The 20956-nt window shown below is 42.6% G+C and overlaps 1 protein-coding gene across 3 annotated transcripts in view; it reads left to right on the forward strand.

Moving 5' to 3' along the window:
- The window catches only part of ascc3 (activating signal cointegrator 1 complex subunit 3), a gene marked incomplete at its 5' end in the record, with an annotated part of 166923 nt that overhangs the window by 118670 nt on the left and 27297 nt on the right, over positions 1 to 20956 (forward strand). For all 3 annotated transcript variants that reach the window (XM_079228052.1, XM_079228053.1, XM_079228054.1), the window contains 10 exons: positions 284 to 509; positions 996 to 1150; positions 3968 to 4066; positions 4192 to 4360; positions 7823 to 8043; positions 9572 to 9657; positions 9734 to 9900; positions 11157 to 11302; positions 12593 to 12713; positions 13220 to 13362. In XM_079228052.1, the coding sequence (XP_079084178.1) occupies positions 284 to 509; positions 996 to 1150; positions 3968 to 4066; positions 4192 to 4360; positions 7823 to 8043; positions 9572 to 9657; positions 9734 to 9900; positions 11157 to 11302; positions 12593 to 12713; positions 13220 to 13362 (1533 nt within the window). The remainder of the gene's footprint in view (positions 1 to 283; positions 510 to 995; positions 1151 to 3967; positions 4067 to 4191; positions 4361 to 7822; positions 8044 to 9571; positions 9658 to 9733; positions 9901 to 11156; positions 11303 to 12592; positions 12714 to 13219; positions 13363 to 20956) is intronic.

Raw genomic sequence — 20956 nt, forward strand, 5'->3', positions numbered from 1 at the left:
TATACAAGTACGGGTCCATTTACCATATTATCACTTTACACTTGTATTGTGCCTCATTATATAGAGTATATATATTGTTGTAACACATGGATATATATCACATATGCAAGTGCATTTAAAAGGTGAATTTAAGAAATTATGTAAAATCAAGAAAAGGGCCTAAGACTCTGAAGGGTTAATGTTGACTGTTAATAGAAATAATGTCTATAATTGCAGCAGTAATACATGTACTTGTGGGATTGATATTGATTTAGTTTTTCCCCCTCCTGCTGTTTTCTCACAGAATGCTGCTCGGATCGTCAGGGCTTTGTTTGAGATCGCCCTGAGAAAGCGGTGGCCGGCCATGACCTACCGACTGCTCACCCTCTGTAAGGTGATAGATAAGCGGCTGTGGGGCTTTGTCCACCCTCTCCGGCAGTTCCCCAACCTGAGCCATGTGGTGCTGAACCGCTTGGAGGAGAAGAAGCTCACTGTGGACAAGCTGAAGGAAATGCAGAAGGATGAGATTGGTAAAAACAACTGATATTCAGACTGTATGCATTATTCTAAACTACACTGGCACAAAGCACCCGAGTATCGAGTTTAAATACGACAATTGACCCAACATGTCTCTAACAGATGTTTCAAATTAAAAGCCTTTCAATGCTCACAGGGTATAATCTCTCTTTGTCCTGGGGGGGGTTATTGTGAAGCAGCTGCAGGAAGTGTTGGTTTTTATCAGAAAGTAGGTCAAGAGAGATAAAAAAAAAAAAAAACAGCAAATTGATTGAAATGTTTCAATGAACAAAATATTTTTTTTTTAAAGAGAAACTCAGAATAGCAGAGCGGTGAGCTTGGCACTTGCTGGATGGAATGTATGCTGTAGAAATATGCATGCTGAATTTAGCTGCCACAGTTATTATTTGAAAATTGGCTTTATTTGAGAGTTTATTGTAATCTGTATGAACTTGAAAATGACACAAAACGCATGTTAATACCCGGTATGTTTTTCCCAGGTCACATGCTGCACCATGTTAACATTGGCCTCACAGTCAAGCAGTGTGCCCACCAGATCCCCTCCATCACAATGGAGGCTAACATCCAGCCAATCACGCGCACCGTCCTGCGGGTTCGTCTCGTCGTCACGCCCGACTTTCGCTGGAATGATCAGGTAAACACGGACGACATCCACGCCGCTGTCTTCCACGTCTCGTTAGATTTTATTTCAAAAAAGTACATGTCACAGCCTTCAAGACGTTCTTCATTTTTTGGTTGCATATTCCAGACACATTTATCAGCCTGCCAGTTTTTTACTATAATCTAAAGATACCCACTGACTCCTCACTCTTTACCTTTTTAACCCCAGACAATTTAATGGCGAAAATTGCAAATCGTTTGCATTCAACTAAATACATACATATTTCTCCTAAACCCCAAGGTCTATTTTAATAATTTAAAAAGCTATAATATACAGAAAACCCTTGTGAACATAGATAATAAGTTCATATATGTGTTAGTGGTATATTAGTTTATGATAGTACACAGAAAAGGAAAAACTGTATGGTAATCCTGTGTAGCTTCATGCTATCAATATGAAATGGTATATTTTCACATGTCCCTTCGAGTCATACTTATGTTTTTTGTTCTATGTTCATATTTATTGTGGAATAGTGTCATAAACATGAAAAATGTACTTATATTGACTTGTAAGGCCAGGATGTGCCATATTTTGCTGTATGACAGCAGAGGCCCTATTTGGACTGGTTGGGCTTGGGAGATCGACGAAGAGGTTTGACGAAGGGCTGAGCCCCGCTCTGAGGTTCAGAAGCCCCAACCGCTACATTGCGCACACAGTGGGGCAATGACAGTTTGCACCGTGTTTGGCTAATTGCTAACGGAATTACCAGAACACGCACTACTGTAACGTTACCTCTTGTCAACTGGGCCTGCTGTATACACGTAGACGACAGCTGGGCCGACGTGGAGGGGGCATTGAAAATTCTAAGAGCGCTGTATTGTGTGACCATGCATGAAGTATATGTATTACAGTATTAGAATGAAAAATTACCATTTTATAAATGTACAATTATTAGTTTACAAATTGAAATATTTCAACTTTTTCGCCTGACGCTGAGTTGGGAAAGCCAATCAGCGTTGAGAAGCTTCGCATCACCGCCGTCCTGCCGTTCTGAATCAAACTGCTGCTGGTCCTGAAGCAGCGCTGGAAGCGGCTTCATTCAGACTGTTGTGGGACTACGGATAATATTATGAACCCAGACACCATGGAGTTTGATGTTCCCAAACTTCCACAACAAGTATAAAGCACAACTAGTGGTTATTTCAATGGTGGATGACGGAAAAGGTAACTGTTTTCACAGAGTTAAGCCACGGAAAAGCCACGCCCCCTTTCCGCCGTGAAAAGGCGAATGACGTGAATTTACCAAATAAAGCTTTTTCCGAACATTCGCAACGCTTTTGGTGTGAACGCAGCATAAATTCTTTATTGTCATATTCACAGATCAATACACTGTAGGAAGTCTGACAAGTAGATACCATTTATAAAAAATAAATTAAAAAAAAGGCATTTGAAAATGTTTTAAGCAGAATTCAGACAACAAATGTATTAACGACAACAGCCAAAGGGAACACAAGAACACAAAATATATAAGTAGTGATATCATGATTGAGTGAGAGAAAAGAGCTAGATTTCAGATGATTTCAGAAGGCTCCTCCTGTCTCTTGAGCACCAGAACTCCTCAGGGACGCAGCCAGTGCAGTCATGGTCACATGTTCACAACGGAGGAGAGGAGATCCTTGTTATTCCTACAGCCGTGGAATCTCCATCTGTCCCGGAGAGCCTGAATGCCTCCGCCCTCGCCAGCGTGTCCCACCTCAGTGGGCAGACCGGCTAGAGGGGATCTCGGGAAGCTTAGTCCGGAGTTTGTCATGGAGTCTGAGTGGAACAGGAAGCTCATTGTAGCGCGGCTGAATATGAAGATGAATGTTTATGTCCGATTAGCGATGCATGCTTCAATCACCGGAGAGTGGTGATGATAGACCGGCTGGCTTAGGCCTGATCCGGCTGCAGAGCCGGGACACATGTACCGACACATGAGCCGCTCCCCGATGGCACCGGGACACATGCCGCACTGACACATTATGATGAATACTGCCGGAGCCCTGTGAGCACTGTCTATGCCTTTAGATCAACACAAGATATGGACTATTTAAGATTTAACGAGCAGTGTTTTGTCTTTTGAAAATGCAATGCTCAGCAAAATGTTTTGTAAATGATGATCTTTTTCATGTCCCCATAATCCCTTATTCCTTTTAAATGGTATTCTTAATGAGAAAGGAAACCGCATGTAGCAGAAATCAATCAGTATTCCTAAACTGTACTATTACCCTGCCCCAGGTTTACTGTTTGTTAGTTTGTGATTTTTCCATAAACAAACATAACCAACCAAAATAGTTTGACACTGGACTCTTTTACAAGACAGACAGACAAGTAGATAGATGGATGGATGGATGGATGTATACTCTATTCATCCCACAGGGGAAATTTGTTTGTCACAGTAGCAAGCAACTTACATTTGAGACACCTAAAATTAAAATTAAAAATATCAGAAAAAAATGTATAAAAAAATCACACAAAATATCAGAAATGCAAAATACTCAATATATACAAACAAAACAGTAAAGCGTAATAATCCAGACAGGCTTCAGGATCAGGAAGAAATGCAGGCCCTACCTTAAAACGTGTTGTGCTGTGGTGCATATTATCACAACAAATAAGTTTAAATAACCATTGAGCTGGATCAACAATTCTCCACAGCCTCATCCATAATGCATACAATGAGGTTGACAGTGGCATTTACATAATAGATATTAGCAAGAAAGCTCTGTTCGATTTCATTACGTGGAAAATTGGTGAGTTTGTGTATTTTTTTCCTTTGGCGTGACCGCTGAGCTCTCCCCTCTGATTCAGGTGCACGGCTCGGTGGGCGAGCCCTGGTGGTTGTGGGTGGAGGATCCCATCAATGATCACATCTACCACTCCGAGCACTTCCTCCTGCAGAAGAAACAGGTTTGTTCTTTCACGGTCTTGGACCTCGGTGACGTGAGGACAAGGTGTTTGATGTTCTTGTTTACTTTACATTACGAGTGTGTGTGTGTGTGTGTGTGTGTGTGTGTGTGTGTTCCTCCTTCCAGGTGGTAGCAGCAGAGCCTCAGCACATCGTGTTCACCATCCCCATCTTCGAGCCGCTGCCCTCCCAGTACTACATCAAGGTGGTGTCTGACCGCTGGCTCGGGGCCGAGGCCGTCTGCGTCATTAACTTCCAGAACCTCATCTTACCCGAGAGACACCCTCCACACACTGGTACACACACTCACTCACACACACACGTTCTATGATGTGACAACAGGGATTTGAGTCGTCTTGAATTTGAAATACACCACTGATACTGAGTGTGTTAGTCTGCTCCAGTACCGCCAACAGTTGGTGGCCTGACACGTTGAATGTCTCCAGCTGTTAGACTCCGGTTGCTGCCGTTCCTTGTTAAGAGCCAGACTGAGTACATCCATTACAAGTCAAGGCCTTCAAGTGTGTTGTCGAGTAAAATAAAGGAGTGAAATGTCTCTTGTTAGTGATACATTATCATATATGTCATTATCAGCAATAGTGGACCTTTTTGGGCCTCAAACAATTATTCAAATGAAAAAAATAAGTTATGCAGGATATTTTGTATTTGTTACAAAGTTGGTGAATTAAAAATCTAAATATTTCCCTCTGAAATATATTGGAGTAGAAGTATAGCAACTTCACTAATGTGTTATTTTTATTGAGTCTTTCTTTTTTCTGTTCCTCAGCACTTTTATTCCCTAAAGAGCTGAATGTCCAGATGCTGGCTTTAGTCCGCTTTAATTGCATTGATCTGTAAACATTTCTTTTTTTAAATGTTTTTTATAGATAAAAATATATATTTATATCTTAGTAAATTAGTGCATTCTCACTGCAGGGGTCGGATGTATTGTCCGTTTTAGTGTGTATGCCGACCTACAAGGTTGAGACTCGGGTGTTGCAGCCGTCCTCAAGGCAAAGAAGTCTGCTGGTGGCAAAACTACAGGTTGTTTTTTCGTTATTGCCACTTTGGGTTCAACAAACAGACTCCTCTTGCCTGCTGTTAGTGTTTGGCTTTGAGGTGTTAGTATATCTACAGAAAACCTAATGGACAGCGCTGGTTGTCCTCGTGCCACAAGCAGCTGGTTCTAGCGCTCCGACGGGGCTACGTTCTTACGTCATGGATCTGATTCATAAATCCAGGCCTATTGACTATGATCCTTCATGACCACGTTTCCTCTTTACTGCTCCTTAGATCATCTTAAGCTCCTCCCTCCTGTCAATCATAATGCGGTTTATCTGTCTGAAAAAGAAAGAAAGTAGATGTTCAGTGGTTTTCATGTTATTTTAATGTGGACAGAGGTCTCTATAAAACAGTCACATGTAAAGTACAGTATCCAGTTTAGGCTGCTTATTGTGGACACACTCTGGTTGCTACAGCAACATGTGCTGTTGCTACAGCAACATGTGTTGTTGCTGAGCTGTCAGTACAGACGGATGTGAAACAGACGTCTTTGTCACTCGAGACGTTTTTTTACTGTCGTATAAATTGGCCATAAATTGCGGACTAAACTAGCACAGACATGAATGCATTTTTTATATAGTGAAGGAAACCTAAGCTTCCACTGAGATCTATTACTGGCCTAAGCCAAAGGATACTTGCCTAAAATCCGCGACTATAACTTACAGTCAGCGGCTCACCACCACATAATGACTTAGCTGTTTGGAGGCTGCACAGAGACTTCTAAAGCCGTGTGGACTGGATCTAATCCTCCACTCCTCCAGCCTGTATGGAAGGAAGCCGCTCGTTACTTCTGACCACATGTTGTCACATTTATTGACAACATTTCGTAGACATCATCCGGGCGCTGTGACTGTACGGTGAACAGTACAGCTCTGTGGATGTTGGGAATGTATGACTGTGTGCTCTTATTGTTTTTTTTAATTTATTTTGTATCTGTTTTATTATTATACTTGTTTTATTACATCATTTTTAGGACATTGTAATGTTGTGTAAAGTGTCTTTGAGTACCATGAAAAGCGCTATATAAATTAAATGCATTATTATTATTATTATAAGAAACACGCAGCATTAATGAGTGTTTTCAGAGGAATGGTTGAACAGAGGAGCGTGTCAACCCGTTGAAAGCGGTGGCGCCCATATGGGCTCTAGAGCTTTTATCCCTGTGTTTGAGTCGTCGTAGGAACCCACAAATTAATTCCAATACTTGTGTTTATTGTATGTATTTGTTTAGCGAAGAAAAAAAATACAAAAAAATGTATATCTGCAAAAAAATCCCTTTTAAAAGATATTTTGATCATAACTATAAACATCCAGCTTGAGTATGGGCAAGGTGTATCAAAAAGGAGTCCTCAAGAGTTCCCGAGTTTTTTTAAAAGTATTGTTCGTTGCCGACAACATCCCACAGACTAATAGTGCACCTTTTTAGAAAGATGAAGACCTAAAGCATCGACATCTGCAACAATAAACACAATCCAGGAAAGCATGGGCGTGTTAGGACCAGTAATACTGCTGACAGACAAACCAAACATGGGACCTCCTCGGTGGAGGCGACTAAGCATCCTTCTTGTCGTAGTGCAGTTGCTGGGATTACCAGGTTTCACTTTGTGGATTGGTGTGGACATTTACAACTGGGGGAAACAAGATGTGTCTGAAAGCTCTGCTGTAGCCAACGTGTTCAAGTCTGAATGAAGCGGCAGTGAACGGTGTACAAGGGGGATTTGTCGTGAAACCAGGAGGAGGGCGAGGAAACCCTGCAGGTTTAATCCGGCTCTGTGATGTCTTGCAAGTGAAAACATGTGTGAGCCGCTCTGATCCACAAACAGTGAAGCGCAGTTTGAATGTGAATGACGAGCTCGTCTCATTTGACTGATTGACTTTTGCACACGTCCCTGAGTGCTGGGTGAGTCATCACACTTTTGAAACCATTTTACAGGAGAAGAAAGACAGGGAGTTGATGCCAAAATACTTTGAAGCCTTTTTTCAAACATCTGGAGTAAAGCCCTCATTTGATCCTGTTTTTAACCCTCTCACAACCATCATACAGCTGTTGTCTGATGATGTGGCCTCTTGCTCATCCTAAAGGAGCAGACAGACTTTTCAGATCTTTCCTTTAGTTGCACTTTGATAAAAGAATCTTCTCTTTATTTCACTTGAAGAAACCTAATTAGTTTTATTTGATTCGATCTGCACTTGCTGAGGCTTGAAGGACTGTGTGTTATTCTCCTGTCCACATATTCCGCAGCACACTTTAATTGAATTTCATTAAAGTGCATGAACCATTGTGCAGGATGCCACGTTTCCTCAGCCACTACTTTCTTTAATGTCGGCGGCATTGTTGTCGTCGGTGTGTTTCCTGTACACGGTGAACAATCTGTCTGTGTTGGTAACAATAGTGTGTGGTCGTGAGTGCTTGACTAAAAGCATTAGCCATATTACACACTTAGTTTTTAGAACCTTTTATATGAAGATATGAAGATCTCTGGCTCTCATACTGCTGAAATAGAAATAAATCGTTTGACCTTTTTAGTTTGAATCCTCATTTTGATGTGCGTAAAAGTCTTCTTTTTCCGTTCCTTGAAATATGTATTTTAAGGAGCAGGAAGGATCACCTTCAGTGAATGTTTTTAAACATACTTCCTGTTTTTTTTTCCATGAGAATCCGGATTCATGTTCTCCTGTTACTCTTCCCCTCTCAGAGCTGCTGGACCTGCAGCCACTGCCGGTGACGGCTCTGGGCAACCGCGAGTACGAGAGCCTTTACAAGTTCACCCACTTCAACCCCATCCAGACTCAGATCTTCCACACGCTCTATCACACCGACACCAACGTCCTGCTGGGGGCGCCAACGGGCTCTGGAAAAACCATCGCCGCAGAGATGGCCATGTTCCGGGTCTTCAACAAGTATCCGACTGCTAAGGTTTGACTCGACGGCTCCGTCCGCCTCACTGTTGAACTCAAGGGGATGTTTTGTGTCGGGGCTGACTCTATTTTCCACTCGTCAACATTGCTACTAAGCAGGGTTCTTACGGTCACGGAAAACCTGGAAAAGTAATGGAATTTTAAAATGGTTATTTCCAGGCCTGGAAAAGTCCTTGAAAAAAATAAAATCCCAAAAGTTTTGGAAATGTGTTATATTCATGTGTTCATGACGTTCATGACGTGAAATAATGAATATGCTCAAAATATAAGCAGACATACATACGCTCTCATTCTCATTGTTACTTTTAATACTACATTTTCTTCACTTTTTCATGTATATACCGAAATTTCACAAAATGTTTGGTCATGGAAAAGTCATGAAAAAGTCATGGAAATCCATTGGTCAGAATGTGTATGAACCCTGACTAAGAGCTGATTACATAAGAAACCGGAGTCTGTTCAGTGCTCAAGTTTCAACAATGCTAATTTTGACATTTAGTCAAACCGACCACACACTTTATCGTCATGGTCTGTGGCCAGAGGAGCACTGCTGGTGATCAGACTGCGTTGTGTGCTGTGATGTTGCAAAGGTCGTCGTTATCAGCTGACCATTCCTGCAGCTGTCCTCTCAGAAACAGAGACAGATCAGGGAAAAGGTCACATGTCGTCAGTTAAGAGCTCATTTGTGGCTGCGAGCAGACCTTAAGTGTGCCGCCATCCGTTTGGAGTTTCACAAAGTCACAAACAATGGACTGTGTGATTGCAGTTGGAAAACACCAATAATTCATCTCATATGGCTGGATCAGCAATGTTGCTCTGCAGGGAAGACTGCAGTCTGTCAAAGAGGGAAGACGGAGCATTTAAACAACCTCCTGAACGCTGGGTCCGATTGCTACCAAGTTTTCTGTCGATCATTTGGGATCAACGTCATCGTGTTGTTATCTCCTTTCGTTTAAAAGATATGGACCAATGAACTTCGTAGGGGCGTGGCTTTCTACATCAATACACATAACTTCCAAACCACTTGGCCTGTCAACCATGACATTTGCAGAATATTTCCACATCGCATCCTGTAACACCCTAAGGGGCGCAACAGTAAATCTCCCATTGTCTGCATTTTTAGGCATTTTTGCAGGCGTTGTAACAAACTCCTACAGAATCCATGCGATCAACTTCACATTTGGTCAGGATTCCTTGTGCACCAGGGTTCGGATGAATCAACCCATGTTATGATATTTGGAACATTTTTCTTGACCTCATAAGCATCATTTAGAAAATCGTTCAATGTTCTATGGAGAAGCAGCCCAAGTTGTATTGTTAATAACAGCAGTGAGTTATTTAATTGACGGTTGCTGTAGAAAAGCCACCACCTGAAGGGATGCCTAGAGATGCTCCAACATGGTCATAAAGTTAATTTGGTTTAAAGTCATGGAAATCCATTGGTCAGAATGTGTATGAACCCTGTCAGTGTTTCTCTCCATTGAATGCTGTATTCATGTATGTATGTGTATGTTGCTGTTGTCAAGGTGGTGTACATCGCCCCACTGAAAGCTCTAGTCAGGGAGAGGATTGAGGACTGGAAGATCAGGATTGAGCAGCAACTGGGGAAGAAGTAAGTAAAATTGTAAACATAGGAATAATGACAGCAATGAGCAGGCTGAATGTTTCCTGGTTCTCGCTGTGTGTAGAGTGGTGGAGCTGACGGGTGACGTGACTCCAGACATGAGAGCGATCGCTCAGGCCGACCTCATCGTCACCACACCGGAGAAGTGGGACGGAGTGAGCCGGAGCTGGCAGAACAGGAGCTACGTCCAGAAAGTAGCCATCCTCATCATCGACGAGATCCACCTGCTGGGTAAGAGTCACCACCAGGGGCGTTTCTAGGATTTAGAGAAAGGAGGGCTCTAACCCCTCAAGGGAAGTGGCAAAAGTATTTTTTGGGGGGCCCATTTGTGGCCCCGGATATCCATTGTTTCAGACAGTTCATAGATTGGTTCAATCAGAAAGAGTGTGATTTTGCTCTGTAGTTTTGCTTGCATTCAGTATATGATAACACAGGAGACATAATTTCAGGCAAATATGAACTTTTCTCAAATAAAGAGAGAGAAATCATTTTCCTGCTTGTAAAGGAAAGACGGATAAACTAGCTTTCATATCCGCACACAATGGATGGAGAATGGACCTGACAGTGTCAACTTTTGAGTTGTTTTATTTTGAGCAGAAGGGAATAAGATTTTGATCAACATTTACATCTATTTTGTAGTTTTGTTTTGTAGTTTTTACATACCAGTGATATTTTATGCTCATTTGGACACTATCACTGAGATAAAGAGGAACTAGTTCAGTGTCAAATAAACCATTCAATGGCTTCAGCCCCCCTAAAAGAGGCCGAACGACGCACCTGGTCCACAGCAAACCTGCCGGAGTGCCCATAAATGGGTTACATTTCGTAAAGTAGTTTGTACAATACAATGTTGCTTCCAAAAATAGCTTTTCAGTCGGATCCAGAGAGCTCTAACGCAAATATTAACCAGTTGATGAATGGGCAAGACGCCGCAAGAGGAAAGGAGGCTGACCTCAATTTAGCATGCAGATAACAGTGCAGTGTCAATGGGAATACACTAAATTATGATTTAAAATCCCCAAAGTGTTGTAAAAGTCATGTAAATGTGTTATATTCATGTGTTCATGACGTTCATTTACGCTGAGTTTGAAATAATTAATTTGCTTTTAAAAGAAAGACGCTCAAAATATAAGCAGGCATGCATACAGGCATCTAAATAAATGTTTATTCTTTTAATCAAACTATTGTCTCATTCATTTGTGTAATTTAAGGTTTACTGTATGCTTTGTATTCTCATTGTTAGTTTAAATACTACATTTACTCACTTTTTACTGTTTACACTCAGATTTCACTAAATGTTTATTCATGGAAATTTGGTTTAAAGTCATGGAAACCCATTGGTCAGAATGTGTGTGAACCCTGTATGTGTGTCGGAGGCTAATACTTCCACTGCCAAATGTTCCATATCTGAAAACCCATACCAGCGTGAAACATAACCGTCTTCCTCAAACATCCCGATTGGACTGTACCATTATGTCTGCTTCCAGGTGAGGACAGAGGTCCGGTGTTGGAGGTCATCGTGTCCCGGACCAACTTCATCTCCTCCCACACGTCGAAGGCCGTCCGAGTCGTCGGCCTGTCCACCGCTCTGGCCAACGCTCGAGACCTCGCCGACTGGCTGGGGATCGGACAGGTCAGACATCCGCCCTGGCAGCACTGCTCGTCTTCTCCCCACATACCAGAACACGGCTTAGTGAAACTCTGTCTGTGGATTCTCCGTACTCTGTGACTCCTCGTTCTTTGGTTAGCCGGAGGGATCGTGTTCATAAGGAATAGTGAGCTTGGCTTTGTGTACAAAGAACCCTGCTGCACTGAAGCCAGACAGAAACCACAGTCTTTGTCTGGCTCTGCTTCATTTGCTGCCTGCCTCTTCATATCTGATTGAATGTATATAATAATAGCAATTAAGATAAAACAGATACTTTGAGGCTGGAGTCAAAGGTTGTAGTTTATCTCTGTAATCATCTGCGTCTGGATGCCCTGCTTAAGTCTTAATCATCAGGAATGACTGCAGTGAAGTGGACGGATGCTGGAGCATCAGAAATGGTACACAGAAGACATATAGATGTTTGAGAGTGTACACACCTCCACGAAGGCTCATGGTAGCTGCAGTCTGAGGTCAACACTGAAAGAAAGAGATTAAATCAGATTCTTAACAGCAAATACTGGTAAGGGTACTCTCTATTTTTCCAGTAGGTGTCTCAGCAGCCCAGGTCGGGAGTGGTTTTTCACACCATCCTGAGCAACAAAATGCATGTCAGGTTTGAGTGTCCTGTTCATCGTGATGCTCTCTGAGGTAAACTTATCCTGAAAAGGTCTTCTGGAGTCTGTTTGGCGTGAAGAATGAACAGTTCTGTCACGGCCCACTTTGGAGGAAGACACCGCCCAAACAAAATTGTAACAAAATGGTCCAACTTTTTATGACTCCTCCATCCGTGCTTTTTCAAATAATAGAATAAAGAAAATTTAAATTCCGTTCAAGTCAACCAGATCGCTCCATCAGACAGAAACTAATAACAAGTGCAATCACTTTGTTAGAACATTGCAAATAAAGTTCTAGTATTTGGTCTTTTTTTTTTTACCTACCTGTTTTGCACTGGATATATTTTCAAGATAATAACAATAACGTTCAACCTGTGCAAAACAAAATGAGTGCAAACGCAGCATAGCCTGTTAACGGCGTGAAGTAAACATTTCCACGAAGGTACAGGGATTTCTCCATGTATTTATTATGACGTTTTATGTCTGTGTACTTTGTACTATGTAAAGTTAACATGTTCATGGAAAAAAAAACAGTTTGAGAACCACTGGGTTAAACACAACACACAGGGTCCGGCTGCTCTGGGCCTCGGTGACAGTTTGCATCCCAACCAGCCGGCCTTCACGTTGCCAGCTGCTCACATTAAACTCTTCTCTTCCACAGGTGGGGTTGTTTAACTTCCGTCCGTCTGTTCGTCCCGTACCGCTGGAAGTTCACATCCATGGTTTCCCAGGGCAACACTACTGCCCCCGCATGGCCAGCATGAACAAGCCTACTTTCCAAGGTACTGCTCCACATCCACATGTGCACATGCTTTATGCACATTTATACATTTGTTGCTGGCAGGCTGGAGTTAAATTTACTGCTGCAAAATTATTGCCATTTGTTGAGAGCTATTCAATCTTTTGTGTTATGTCAAAGTAATAATAATAATCCCATATGCAATCCATGTGTGTATTTCAGATGAATAAGGGGCATGATTTATTTTTTTTAAGACCAGGAATCCAAAGTTATCCATTTTGGATTCCTCACATTATGCACGGTTTCTGAATTTGCGACGATCCTTCTTCAGCTTTCGTTGATAAAACCAAGGAACTAGTGGCCTTAAAGCTGAGTGGGGAAGTCAGAAAGTATCGATTGATAGATTAACACTTTTTTTTTTTGGTTTACAAAAAGATAAATATCTAAAATAACACCAGACGTATCTTTTGAATGTGTGCTGCACCGTAACAGCAGTAACAAATAGACAATACACAGTATGTGTGAAACCTGTGTATACGTCTTTTACAGCGATACGGAGCCACTCCCCAGCCAAGCCCGTGCTGATTTTTGTCTCCTCGCGACGGCAAACTCGACTGACTGCTCTGGACCTCATCGCCTTCCTGGCCACAGAGGACAACCCCAAACAGTGGCTGCACCAGGACGAGAGAGAGGTACGCTAAGCTAACGCTGTGCTGTGTGCTCAGCGAGAGCAGCAGATTCTCTCCTCCGTCCTTGTCTACGCAGGATGCGTGCGTTCAGGCACAGCACTGAGAGTAGGTCATCCACGTTTTGACAACGTACGAGTAAAACAGTAGAAGCGTGATAAACACTCGGTGCTTGCTGCTCTACCTTGTCCGTCCACATTTAGCTCAGGTATTAAAGGGCCAGTTCACCCCAAAACCGCAGTGGTGGCGTCGCCGCTAGATGGCAGAACGCAAGGCGCTCGCAGGATTCCCTGGTGCTGCTGCTCCGTTTCTCTGTGTAAGTGCTGGTTTAAGTATAATTACAGATGGAATTCCATCCAGATTGTTCCAGAAAAGCTTGTGTTATCCTCCATTACATAGTCTGTGCATACCTTAGGATCAGTTCAAGATGGGAACAAATGACTCCTCTGAGCTCACATTGGAAAAGTATGCTAATATTATTATAACACTCAGATATCCAGTGCTGATGTCTAACAGTGTTACAGTGAGGGAGAGGGAAGAACTATCGACTGGTTTTATAATCACATGCTTTTGTAAAATTGTGTCATGATTCAAACTTGAGCAGGACATCAGTCCTTCACTACATTGTACAGTCCACATGCAGTATTCATTCTGGTCTTCTGTTTCAGGCGTGCATGGTTTTTTAAGAATTTCTTTACTCACAGGAGCAACAGTACACAAACACACTGATAAGTAGGGATGGGTATCGTTTGGGTTTTTCCGATACCGGTGCTAAACCGATACTTTTAAAACGATACCGGTGCCTAAACGGTGCCTGAAACGATACTTTTTTATTGCCAAGGCAATTCTTTTTCTTCAAATTGAACAATATTATTAACTGTTTAAAGTGTACTATAAATATAAATAAATAAGTACATACAAAACACACTTCAAACTACAGCTTCAAACCTACTTCAAACTATAAAAATATATATTTAAAAAAAGAACAGACACCAGCATCATGGCCTGATGGGACCGTGTGCAACAGAACTCAGACTCTGTTGGATCCTAAAACTGCTGCTTTATGGACTACACGTCACCATTAATATCAACTGGAGAGATTTGTTCCATCAAGCCGAGGACGGGCGTTCAAAAGCTCGTGCTCGTGTCTGCAGCGATCTCTGTGTGCGCGCACTGTGTGTGTGTGAGCGCTGGAAGCCCCGCCCCCTCGAGCCCGCCCCCTCGAGCCCCGCCCCCTCGAGCCCCGCTCTGCATGCAGGCGGACAGAGAGCAGAGCAGCGAGTGAGCTCTGATCCGCTATTTTAATAATCGTTTTTAGCGTGCGGGCACCGCGCTACCTTTTTAGTATCTATATACCGTGCAACTTTACAGAGTAGTGTAAAAAAAAAGTATTTAAATCGGCTCAGGCACCGGAAGGAAGCACCGAAATCTGCGTTGCTTTTCGGTCCGGTAGGTACCGGACGTGTTGGACGTGTTGGTTCTCGGTACCCAACCCTACTGATAAGTACAGAAACACACTGATCAGCTCCACACTACGTACTTCATGCTATTCTAGACCAACCTGAATCAAACAGTTTCTTATACCTATATACACATATCAACTTATATTATCACTAACAACTTCATTCACACTGGCGACATTCTACACATTCACGCAACTGTCACTCACAGGCTACAGATGGTTACCACGGTTACTAGCTAGCTAAACTAAGTGATTCATTATATTCCAGACGCGTCATGACATTCAACTTCCAAACAGACATGCATTCATATTTGCCTTCCAAACAGTTATGCCCATGTGCTACTTTTATACTATTTAATCACTTTCACCCACCTGGAAAGTACAGAAACACAGTGATCAGCTCCACACTACGTACTTCATGCTATTCTAGACCAATCTGAATAGCGCGAGCGCAGCTTTTTCCCTCGCTTTTCCCCAAAGGACCCCTGAGCTGACCTAAGTCTCTGCCTGAACTTAAATCCATGTAACCAACATTAACCTCACATCATTCAAACCTCCGATAAACAGATAAACAAACAGATGCCAGGTGAACAAACAAAATAATTAACAATCAATAAAAATAATAAACAAATGAGAATATGGGGGGGTCCATGTCCAGTTCTTATTACAGGTGCAATGTCAATGTGGGCCCCACACGTGGTTCTTTTATACTTGCCAGTTAGCAGCAGTGGCTTACCTGCTGTTCACAGAATGTTAGTCATTGTTTCCTCTAAATACACATGCTGTCACCAGCTGACTCGCACTCAAAAGGCTTCCAGCAGTGGGATGCTAGTGAGCTGAGGAACTTTTCAACTTTATCATTTGTGTTTTGGAGCATTAAGACGAGGCGTCGTCTTGAATCCCTCCAGCACATACATATGGGACCGCCGTATCCGGCTTCTTGCCAGTTCTTTTGTTGTTGTTATATTGTAGTTTAACCATCTGAGTTCATTTTCTTGATTTTACATAATTTCTTCACCTTTTAAATATCAAAAATTGCAGAATAATCTCAGCTCTCTATATAATGAGGCACAATTGTCATAAGGCAAAAGTGTAAAGAGAAAATATGACTCTAAAGCTGAAAAATGTGTGCAAATGAAACATTTGAAATAGAAATGAAATTTCTATTTCAAATCTATAATCAGTACTTTTGAGGCATCGGGATACCGTCATTTCCATAAACAAAGAAAATGTCAGCATCACTTAGCTTTCACTTGGGTCATAGATCTGGTGTAATGCGCCGTGTGTCCAGCCCACTCCGACCCGGTCCAGCACTTCAGCGAGAGCACTAACAATGTACTTGGCTGTAGTGGTGTCTGTCATGGTATCAACTCAAGGAACTCCTCGGTGACGCCAAAATCTCATCAACACCACGAATGAACACAGCCAGTTGAGCTTTAGTAATGTCAGTCCTCTCATCGATTGCAACTGAAAATACTACAAATGACTTTACATTATGCTTCTTTTGGCTCCAAATCTGTCACTTTAAAAAAAAAATGTTTGACACCACTGTTCTAGAGGAAAGTATTCCTCATATTTGCTATAATGTGACAGAAAAAGCCAAAGGCTTGTGAAAACATTGCTTGCTGACAATCATTTCAATCATCACCTTCTCTGTTTACTATTAGCATGTTGCAGCATTATTCACTCGACCATGACGGATTGAACGCGATACAGTTGTGTTCAGTTGTGTGTCCTGAACCCTGCAGACACGCGTCTCAGAGCTCCAGTCCGTGTGTGCGCGGCGTCCCCGGCCTTTGTGTGTGTTCTGCTGACATGTGCGGCTGCCTGCTGCTCCTCTGCGCTGGCCCGTGTAGCAGCTCAGCTCCCTGCTGTTTGACTGACAGGCTTCTGGTGATAGCTGCTTAGCTCTCAGCGGGGGTCACCCACCGCCTCACACCCCCTCTCTGACCTGACGGCTCTTTCTTACTGCGCTGCTGCTCCAAAGCCCCGGCTCTCTTCTCACGGGGCAGGATATTCACTCTCTTCCTTCTTATTAGTTGTATAGTATTTGAAAGATACATTGTAGTTTGAATAATTGATTAAATCCGCTTTTTCCACACTTTATTGTGTATGTATTTTTAAAAGACACACCAATATGGAGGGCAGAATCCAGCTGTTGTGGTTACTAAATTAGTTAAAAGGAGAATCGATAGGGTCTGGAGTGAGCAGTTCCGCTATCGGTACTTTAGAAGTTCCGAAGTAAGACGTCTTTGTCTCAAACCTCGTCGCTCTGTCTCTTTGTCTCTCTGTGTCTCTTTGTCTCTTTGTCTCTCTGTGTCTCTCTGTCTCTCTGTCTCTCTGTCTCTCTGTCTCTTTGTCTCTCTGTCTCTCTGTCTCTCTGTCTCTTTGTCTCTCTGTCTCTTTGTCTCTCTGTCTCTCTGTCTCTTTGTCTCTTTGTCTCTCTTTGTCTCTCTGTCTCTTGGTCTCTCTGTCTCTTTGTCTCTGTCTCTTTGTCTCTCTGTCTTTGTCTCTCTGTCTCTCTGTCTCTCTGTCTCTCTGTCTCTTTGTCTCTCTGTCTCTCTGTCTCTCTCTGTCTCTCTGTCTCTTTGTCTCTTTGTCTCTTTGTCTCTCTGTCTCTTTGTCTCTTTGTCTCTCTGTCTCTTTGTCTCTTTGTCTCTCTGTCTCTTTGTCTCTCTGTCTCTTTGTCTCTTTCTGTCTCTTTGTCTCTTTGTCTCTCTTTGTCTCTTTGTCTCTCTTTGTCTCTCTGTCTCTTGGTCTCTCTGTCTCTTTGTCTCTGTCTCTTTGTCTCTCTGTCTTTGTCTCTCTGTCTCTCTGTCTCTTTGTCTCTCTGTGTCTCTTTGTCTCTTTGTCTCTCTGTCTCTCTCTGTCTCTCTGTCTCTTTGTCTCTCTGTCTCTCTTTGTCTCTCTGTCTCTTGGTCTCTCTGTCTCTTTGTCTCTTTGTCTCTCTGTCTCTTTGTCTCTCTTTGTCTCTTTCTGTCTCTTTGTCTCTTTGTCTCTCTTTGTCTCTCTGTCTCTCTGTCTCTCTGTCTCTTTGTCTCTTTGTCTCTCTTTGTCTCTCTGTCTCTTGGTCTCTCTGTCTCTTTGTCTCTGTCTCTTTGTCTCTCTGTCTTTGTCTCTCTGTCTCTCTGTCTCTCTGTCTCTTTGTCTCTCTGTGTCTCTTTGTCTCTTTGTCTCTCTGTCTCTCTTTGTCTCTCTGTCTCTCTGTCTCTTTGTCTCTTTGTCTCTCTGTGTCTCTCTGTCTCTTTGTCTCTCTGTGTCTCTTTGTCTCTTTGTCTCTCTGTCTCTCTTTGTCTCTCTGTCTCTCTGTCTCTTTGTCTCTTTGTCTCTTTGTCTCTCTGTCTCTTTGTCTCTTTGTCTCTCTGTCTCTTTGTCTCTTTGTCTCTCTGTCTCTTTGTCTCTCTGTGTCTCTTTGTCTCTTTGTCTCTCTGTCTCTCTCTGTCTCTCTGTCTCTTTGTCTCTCTGTCTCTCTTTGTCTCTCTGTCTCTTGGTCTCTCTGTCTCTTGGTCTCTTTGTCTCTTTGTCTCTCTGTCTCTTTGTCTCTCTTTGTCTCTTTCTGTCTCTTTGTCTCTTTGTCTCTCTTTGTCTCTCTGTCTCTTTGTCTCTCTGTCTCTCTGTCTCTTTGTCTCTTTGTCTCTCTTTGTCTCTCTGTCTCTTGGTCTCTCTGTCTCTTTGTCTCTGTCTCTTTGTCTCTCTGTCTTTGTCTCTCTGTCTCTCTGTCTCTCTGTCTCTTTGTCTCTCTGTGTCTCTTTGTCTCTTTGTCTCTCTGTCTCTCTTTGTCTCTCTGTCTCTCTGTCTCTTTGTCTCTTTGTCTCTCTGTCTCTTTGTCTCTTTGTCTCTCTGTCTCTCTGTCTCTTTGTCTCTTTGTCTCTCTGTCTCTCTTTGTCTCTCTGTCTCTTGGTCTCTCTGTCTCTTGGTCTCTTTGTCTCTCTGTCTCTTTGTCTCTCTTTGTCTCTTTCTGTCTCTTTGTCTCTTTGTCTCTCTTTGTCTCTCTGTCTCTTGGTCTCTCTGTCTCTTTGTCTCTGTCTCTTTGTCTCTCTGTCTTTGTCTCTCTGTCTCTCTGTCTCTTTGTCTCTCTGTCTCTTTGTCTCTTTCTGTCTCTTTGTCTCTTTGTCTCTCTTTGTCTCTCTGTCTCTTTGTCTCTCTGTCTCTCTGTCTCTTTGTCTCTTTGTCTCTCTTTGTCTCTCTGTCTCTTGGTCTCTCTGTCTCTTTGTCTCTGTCTCTTTGTCTCTCTGTCTTTGTCTCTCTGTCTCTGTCTCTTTGTCTCTCTGTCTTTGTCTCTCTGTCTCTGTCTCTTTGTCTCTCTTCGTCTCTCTGTCTCTTTGTCTCTCTATCTCACTGTCTCTCTGTCTCTTTGTCTCTCTGTCTCTTTGTCTCTCTATCTCTCGTTGTCTCTTTGTCTCTCCATCTCTCTGTCTCTTTGTCTCTCTGTCTCTCTTTGTCTCTTTGTCTCTGTCTCTTTGTCTCTCTGTCTCTTTGTCTCTCTATCTCTCTGTCTCTCGTTGTCTCTTTGTCTCTCCATCTCTCTGTCTCTTTGTCTCTTTGTCTCTCCATCTCTCTGTCTCTTTGTCTCTCTATCTCTTTGTCTCTCTTTGTCTCTTTGTCTCTGTCTCTTTGTCTCTCTGTCTCTTTGTCTCTCTATCTCTCTGTCTCTTTGTCTCTTTCTGTCTCTTTCTGTCTCTTTCTGTCTCTTTGTCTCTCTGTCTCTTTGTCTCTTTGTCTCTTTGTCTCTCTTTGTCTCTCTTTGTCTCTTTGTCTCTTTGTCTCTCTTTGTCTCTCTGTCTCTCTGTCTCTTTGTCTCTTTGTCTCTCTGTCTCTTTGTCTCTCTGTCTCTTTGTCTCTTTGTCTCTTTGTCTCTTTTTCTCTTTGTCTCTTTGTCTCTCTGTCTCTTTGTCTCTCTGTCTCTTTGTCTCTCTGTCTCTCTGTCTCTTTGTCTCTTTGTCTCTTTGTCTCTCTTTGTCTCTCTGTCTCTCTTTGTCTCTCTGTCTCTTTGTCTCTCTGTCTCTTTTTCTCTCTGTCTCTTTGTCTCTCTGTCTCTTTGTCTCTATGTCTCTTTGTCTCTCTGTCTCTTTGTCTCTCTTTGTCTCTCTGTCTCTCTGTCTCTTTGTCTCTTTTTCTCTTTGTCTCTTTTTCTCTTTGTCTCTTTGTCTCTCTGTCTCTTTGTCTCTTTATCTCTTTGTCTCTCTGTCTCTTTGTCTCTCTGTCTCTCTGTCTCTTTGTCTCTTTCTGTCTCTTTCTGTCTCTTTCTGTCTCTTTGTCTCTTTGTCTCTCTGTCTCTTTGTCTCTCTTTGTCTCTCTGTCTCTTTGTCTCTTTGTCTCTCTTGGTCTCTCTGTCTCTTGGTCTCTCTGTCTCTTGGTCTCTCTGTCTCTTGGTCTCTCTGTCTCTTTGTCTCTTTGTCTCTCTTTGTCTCTCTGTCTCTTGGTCTCTCTGTCTCTTGGTCTCTTTGTCTCTTTGTCTCTCTGTCTCTTTGTCTCTCTTTGTCTCTCTGTCTCTTTGTCTCTTTGTCTCTCTTTGTCTCTCTGTCTCTTGGTCTCTCTGTCTCTTTGTCTCTTTGTCTCTCTTTGTCTCTTGGTCTCTTGGTCTCTCTGTCTCTTGGTCTCTCTGTCTCTTTGTCTCTCTGTCTCTTTGTCTCTTTGTCTCTGTCTCTTTGTCTCTCTGTCTCTTTGTCTCTCTGTCTTTGTCTCTCTGTCTCTGTCTCTTTGTCTCTCTGTCTCTTTTGCTCTCTATCTCACTGTCTCTCTGTCTCTTTGTCTCTCTGTCTCTTTGTCTCTCTATCTCTCTGTCTCTCGTTGTCTCTCCATCTCTCTGTCTCTTTGTCTCTTTGTCTCTCTGTCTCTTTGTCTCTCTATCTCTTTGTCTCTCTTTGTCTCTTTATCTCTGTCTCTTTGTCTCTCTGTCTCTTTGTCTCTCTATCTCTCTGTCTCTCGTTGTCTCTTTGTCTCTCTATCTCTCTGTCTCTTTGTCTCTCTTTGTCTCTTTGTCTCTCTGTCTCTTTGTCTCTCTATCTCTTTGTCTCTCTTTGTCTCTCTGTCTCTCTATCTCTCTGTCTCTTTGTCTCTCTTTGTCTCTTTGTCTCTCTGTCTCTTTGTCTCTCTTTGTCTCTCTGTCTCTTTGTCTCTCTTTGTCTCTTTGTCTCT

The sequence above is a fragment of the Taurulus bubalis genome (assembly GCF_910589615.1).
Source record: "Taurulus bubalis genome assembly, chromosome: 12".
NCBI lineage: Eukaryota > Metazoa > Chordata > Actinopteri > Perciformes > Cottidae > Taurulus > Taurulus bubalis.